The sequence below is a fragment of the Triticum urartu genome, chromosome 3 (genome assembly GCF_003073215.2).
Source record: "Triticum urartu cultivar G1812 chromosome 3, Tu2.1, whole genome shotgun sequence".
NCBI classification, from domain to species: domain Eukaryota; kingdom Viridiplantae; phylum Streptophyta; class Magnoliopsida; order Poales; family Poaceae; genus Triticum; species Triticum urartu.
The window spans coordinates 459,853,766-459,860,096 of NC_053024.1; the positions used below are offsets into that span (position 1 = coordinate 459,853,766).

General features: G+C 43.5%; 1 protein-coding gene across 2 annotated transcripts; it reads right to left on the reverse strand.

The window, feature by feature from the left end:
* Positions 1–452: 452 nt before the first annotated feature.
* LOC125544336 (protein IQ-DOMAIN 31-like) lies at positions 453–6,011 on the reverse strand. Of its 2 annotated transcripts, none has more exons than XM_048707984.1 (7): positions 5,785–6,011; positions 5,167–5,300; positions 4,371–4,607; positions 3,647–3,850; positions 2,567–2,626; positions 1,403–2,420; positions 453–806 (listed from the first exon to the last, which is right to left on the reverse strand). In XM_048707984.1, exons 2-7 carry the CDS (start codon positions 5,257–5,259, stop codon positions 775–777), a joined length of 1,644 nt encoding a protein of 547 aa, XP_048563941.1. In that variant the 5' UTR covers positions 5,260–5,300; positions 5,785–6,011; the 3' UTR covers positions 453–774. The 2 variants fall into 2 exon arrangements, with proteins under 2 accessions (XP_048563941.1, XP_048563940.1); XM_048707983.1 differs by having other exon boundaries at positions 4,371–4,610; positions 5,785–6,008.
* Positions 6,012–6,331: the final 320 nt, after the last annotated feature.

The window sequence follows — 6,331 nt, forward strand, 5'->3', positions numbered from 1 at the left end:
ACAGGCAAAAAAAATGTGAGCAACGAAACACACCCTAAGAGACTCAACTACAGCACCATAGTGTTGATCCAAGCACCCCAACCCCTCCTGCCGCCAGAGTGGCATGCGGGGGGGAAGGGGGCCCGTGGCCTCGTCGGCAGGAGCGGTGGCGGCTGCCTAGGGTTTGAGAGGGAGGCCGCTGGGTCTAGTTACTATTCTCTGCATCTCTCATAGCAGTAATCTCAGGTTTTCTTTAATCTAGAGCTCTGTTGGACCAAAACTTTTCTGGAACATAAGCCATCTCAGGTGAGTTCTTCAGCCATACATGACGAGATTAAAGTATAAGAGATGTGATATATGTATATATGAGGCATAAAGCCCATTTGAGCGAAGAAAAACCATCAAAAATGAAACTGAGGATTAGCAAAAGGTGCAAAGGTACGTGGAGGAAAAGCAAGAAAAAAGAGAGGCTATTCAAACTTGTAATTTGGCGCTTCATAATGCAATCAGTTATGTTGTGTCGTCATCAAAACAGAAATGAGCCAAATAACAGTAGCTATACATTTAATACACAGACCGAGGAACTATAAGGTAACTCGAGGAAAAAATAGCACCAAACATATGACCACAAGCTAGTTCGAAAAGGGCGTAACAACATATGTTTACAACGTAGACAGAACAACAAGGGCAGAGACAGGTAGACAGCAGCAGACTTCATAAAGTAATCAACAATTTATACAGCTTGAAATTTCTTCCACAATAATGCACCCTTATGGTGGAAGCTTGATAGCCTCTTCACCGCTTCCATTCTGTTTTGACTCCTCTATCTGCAGATAGTAGGACGAAAAAAGTGGAATTTAAGTAACGAAAAGCGAAACAGAATGTTTAGGTTTCAGAAATCAACAATTTATACAGTTTGAAATTTCTTCCAAACATGTAGTTCCAACTAATAAGCTGCAAAATCTAAAGTAATCAGATGCATACAGATAGCCATTCCAACATCAGCAACCATACATATGAAGATAGCTAATGCGTTGAGTAGCCATTGCCACCCCTTTATGATGACATATAGTATCACTTTTTAGCGCATCATTGGTGTTGGCTACCAAGGGATTTATGTCGTAGTTTGGGTGGCGGTTTTATAACTGGTTATGTAATGTTTGATTTTGCTCTTGATTAACTAGTTGTCGCTATTGTTGTCACATATGGCGCAAAATACTATTGTTGTCACATATGGCGCAAAATACTGTAATGACTAATAATTTGTGTATGTGAATTGTAGGATGCAGAGGGTGGGGAGTATTCGCTGACATTATCTAGAAAAGGTATCTATCACTTCTAAGAGCATCCCTATTTTGAACTGATTTTTGTGTATGCGTAAATTATGTTTTTCAGGGGAATTCAAATGGGGAATAAAACGTACTGTTTGCAGCAGAAGGAAGAGACTGACGGCGAGTGAAGGCATTCTTGTCCACTGGTAGATCAGAGTCTAATCTGGGTGGTCCTCGCAATTTCGCCTTTAACGATTCTGTTGGAGCCATATAGCTTGGCTTCCTTGATGGAACTGGAGTATTCTTGGTTCCACTCTCAGGGTATTCTGAATTAGAGAACGAAGACCTTCTCTTGGTTTTAAGGCTTCCATTAGGCAGAGGTTCTTCCTTGGACCTAGTCTCTTCTTTCCTTTCTATAATATCATATCCATTATCAAGGTTCTGCAGTGGCATGACTTCATCTGCTTGAGCGACAGTAGTGGGTTCATTAACTTTGTCCCCTAAGAGTGATGCTTCTAGATCATATTTTGTGTCAGGTACCAACTTATCTATATTTGAATTTTCCAAAAGATTGCCACTGTGAGAATCTTGAGTTTCAAGAGGAAACAGAGCCTCACGTGTACTCTCTAGTGCTTTCTCGCATTCGCTGTCTTGATGGTCAGAGATACCGTTCGGTATGCTGGATTTTTTTGATGGTTCAGCCATGGAACCAATTATCTTCAGCTCATCAGCTATGGAATTAGGTACCTTCGACACATCAGCCTTGGTAGATATCTTAGAGGCTTCAGCCATGGAGTTAGCTGCCTTCTTAAGGTTCCTTTTAACCTTCTCAAGTTCAGATAACTGGCTGTCTGGTACTGAATCAGCAGGTGAGCCATTGTATTTCCGTGGATTTCTTTTCCATTTTTCAGGTTCAACGGTATTTGCCTGAGTCTCAACAGTGGCAGTAGAAGACTTCCGAACATTGCGCTTTAACTTTGCTGAGTGAGTTTCCATGGCATAACTGGCCCTCCTTACTTGTGGTTTCCCGTCAGTAACTATTTTTGGTTTGGAAACAGGCTTCCAGATGCAGCTTATTGTCCATCTCTCCAGCCAGTTGTTGGCTGAATTGGGGTTCGTCTCGTCATACTGAACGTGAAGAGCTTGTACCAAAACTGGTGAAGACAGAAGCTATAAATATGCAAAAATGAGTTAGAACTCTGAAATATAAATAGAAACTAAGCTTGCTGTGATGACATGCATTTCTTAGATAAGAATTAGCAGTGTCAAGACTTTCTTCCTGACCAGCAATTACTTTTCTAAAAATAATTGCATACCTTTCGAACATATGGATGTGAAGATAGCTTCTCCTTCCATGCATCAGATGACTTGTCACCCTAATAACAACAAATAGATGTTTAGATTCTTCTGCCATACTAGCTACCAAACAGTAAAAATGCACACGGGGAATACAGAGTTTACGTTTTAGACTTTGAGCAGTCACCTTCCGAGGAAAAGATAGAGGAAGCATAAAAAAAATACAATTACATGTTCAACATATACAATTTGTGCTGTAGTTCTGCAGAATAGTTCCATGACTTATTTTCAGTGATGGGCAACTTTTAATTTTAGATTCCCGAGGAAAGAAAATGCATGTCTAGTGAGCAATTTCTATGTTTTGTATTGTTGGTACTTCTGTGTATTACCAAATTGTGTTGAATATCACAAATGTGGGGATGTTATTTAGTGGTCAGCATATCAACAGTGACAGTGAAGGCTCTGCTGAAACCAATAAGGAATTTTCTGGTAAATAAAACACCCAGGAAGAAGCGTTATAGGATAGATACACAGCTATTTTTCTATCATGTAAGGAATACCCTAAGAAAATATGTGTCAATCATGAAGTAATGATAGGGAACAGTGTCTGTTGAGTTGCACTAAGACCAAGTGAACAAAGCCTGTTGGGGTCCAAAGCAGCCAGGGAGAAAATTCTACAACGACTTCAGAAAACAAGTCCATTAACCTAAGAAGAAAAATATAGAGGTAAAAGGGCAAGTTGTCATTACTATCCACGTCAATATAATAATACAGTGAACTTGCTCATAACTATGACAAAATAATGCAAAACGAGATGCAGAAAGGTACACAATTAACACTATTTTCTTGCTATTTGTAGTAATCCAAGTACAGAATATGTAGTAAACACTAAGTTTTGTATGCTGGGGACTGGTTGAAGGCCACTTTGCTGCTTGATATTCAGGCATGCACTATTTTGTGCAATACATGATTTATGAAAAATATAGTGTGCCAGACTTCACAGCTACTTTCATGGTAGCAAGCATTTACTGTCCACAACAGAGGTTAACTGGGTAAAAAAAAATTGAACAGAAACTGGGTAAAAAGGGAACAGGTCTCACCCCATACTTATGTTGGCCAAACTTCACACCTAATTGCATGGCAGCACTAGAAAGTCTAACATTTCTTCCACGAACTAGAGTTTGAAACTTCACAATCAACCATGTTGCATGAAGGGTTGAAACAGCCTGCCTCCTTACAAGATGCCCTCGGATCAGTGCCTGAAGTCTGATGATACCTTTTAATGCACGGAAGGCCCTGCGTGCCTGCACCACAAGTTCACAACCGTTCCAACATTAGCACTGTGCTGCTGCAACTAAATGAAAATGAATATGTTTGCTGCAGCAGTGAATGGATGATCCCCAGTATACCCAGATAAATAGATAAACCAAACCATGTATGCCTTTCCAGATGCCCAGGATTCAAAATGCATTTTTTTTTGTGACAATAATTAATGTGGGGAGTCGGGACACATTATTGCAGAGGGTGCTTTCTATAGTGTCCTGAAGAAAATTGTGAAGGTGTTAAAGTAGCAGAAGCTATTAATTGTTTGATAGAGATCAGCCAATAAGCCCATCAAACTTTTTATCATGTTCGAATTTCTTTTCGTGAGGCTGACTATTCTTGTTTCCTTTTTTTTATGAGCCACTACAGCACTACATAAAAGGTTTAGAAGCTAGGAGCAACACTTGCAGAGTTTTGTAGTCAGCAGACGCATCACCAAGATGGCATGAACTGTACAAATACTGTATGAATCAGTTGATAGGAAAGGTGCTTAGCACTTACCAGGTAACCTCGAAAAGCGGCTTGCGCCTTCACTGCTGCTAGTTCTTCTCTCAGTTTCTCTGGACTAATTTGTGTGTCGGACCCAACTCTAACCATGTTTTCGATTGCCCTCCCGTTGGGCAAGTTAGAAATTTCCGACACATTGTGGGAGCTAACAAGTACCGGCTCCGAGATGAGGGGAGAATTATCAGAGGATTCAGGCTCCTTCCCAGCAGTATATCCGTTGCTGTTTGCAGCCTTCTATATTTCAGGGAAGAGATATGATTAACTCAACTAGTCATCAAAAGTAGAAGAAAAACACAATATGCACTTGAAAGCAACCCGAGAACATGAATAAAGCAGATGAAAGCAAGAGGAACATGAAAGGCAATGCACGTAATGTTACTTTGGTGTGCAATCCAGTCAAGGAGCCGTGCAGACTAATGACAATTTGATGTCTTAATACGTGTATTGCCTTCAAATGGCTGTGTGCATCATATGATGCAGAGGCCGGGGTCTTTCCCCTTTTCGAAAAAAAAATGTATTGCCTCCAAGACCAGTATTGTGGAAGAGCTGGCTAGGACTTTCTTTCAAGCTAAAATAGAAGGATGCATCGATAAACCCAAAATTGGACCAGAAAAATATATAACTGCTAACATATGTAAAAGCTAACTCCAATGAATATGTAAAAAAAAAGTTTCTGCGAATTGCGTAAATCATCTGTCAAGCCCTTAGGAAAACTAGCTCTTTTTTTTTGGAAAAGGAGAGGAAAACTAGCTCTTAATTAACAAGAGATGTGCATTATGAAAGTTCTTACTGCTGGAAGATCCTTTGCCTTGGTAGAACTGGATTTTGTTGATTTCTTCCCGAGGAGCACGGACTTTATCCACTTGGCTGGGGACTTCCCCATAGTAGCCTACAAAAACTGCTCAACCACGGGAGATTCTGGACCTGCAGTAGAGCAACTCGTCAGTACACAGATCCACACACCACACGGCTCTCTTTAATCTTGGAAAAAAAACTCATAGGCGGCAGGCCGAAGTAGCCGTAACCAGTAAACGCAGGCTGGAAATCTTGTCAAAAAAGCAGGGACACACAGTGAAGGAAGACAGACGACGATGACTGGAATGCCACGGCAGGAAAAAGCGCAAAAGGCGAGCAAGCAAGGCCCAAACCGGCAGAAGAAACCACCAAAAGCCAATCCGAGCGGAGCGCACGGATCTGAAGAAGCAACAAGCACAAGCCCAGCGACTCCACGAAAAGCGGCGGCCACGACCGCGAACCCCACGACCAACACAACACAGGCAGTTGGCGCAGAACGCCGGCAGTCTCGCGCGCGAGCACTCAGCGGAAACACGGGCGTAATGCGGCACGAGGATTCTAGAGAAACAAAAGGAAAATGCGGCACGGGAATGGCGCGACGCGACGCACGAACCTGGGCTGGGCTGGGCTCGGCGTCGGCGCTCTCCCGGCAGATTGCTCACCCGCTACCCCCTCTATCCGCGCCCACCACCGCTCGCGAGTCACGCCTCCATTGCGGGACGGACGCAGACGCGCGCGGCCGAAGGAGAGCGCTCCTCCTACTGTTTGTTCTGTTCTGTAGCGTGGAGCAGAGGAGAGAGAGAGGTTGTGGCGAGAGAGACGAAGGCGCAAAAGGGGAGCCGGAGAGAAGAGGAAATGAGCGACTGACAGACAGACTGAGACGGTGCGCGGGGCCCGCACCGCAACGGAATGCACCGTCGCCTCCCCTCCCCTGCCGGTACGTACGCATCCGCAAGCTGACGTGTGGGGCCAGCCGGAGGAACCAGCCCGTCGCAGTTGGGTGCCGGGCTGGTGGGGCCAGCATGCCCCCAGGACGAGATGTCAGTGAGGCGTCGAATTTAGTGTTTGGAGTTTAGAGCGGTTGGTTGAATAAAAAGTGGAGTTGCCGAAGGCTGCTGCAAACTGGCACGGCCTCCGCTTTTCCAGTTTTCGTGGCGTGA

Coding starts and splice junctions, on each gene's coding strand:
- LOC125544336 (XM_048707983.1), bottom strand. CDS start 5,259: ATGGGGAAGTCCCCAGCCAAGTGGATAAAGTCCGTGCTCCTCGGGAAG. Junction 2,421..2,566: donor CACATCCATATGTTCGAAAG/GTATGCAATTAT, acceptor GCATATTTATAG/CTTCTGTCTTCACCAGTTTT. Junction 807..1,402: donor TCTTCCTTCTGCTGCAAACA/GTACGTTTTATT, acceptor TACTATCTGCAG/ATAGAGGAGTCAAAACAGAA.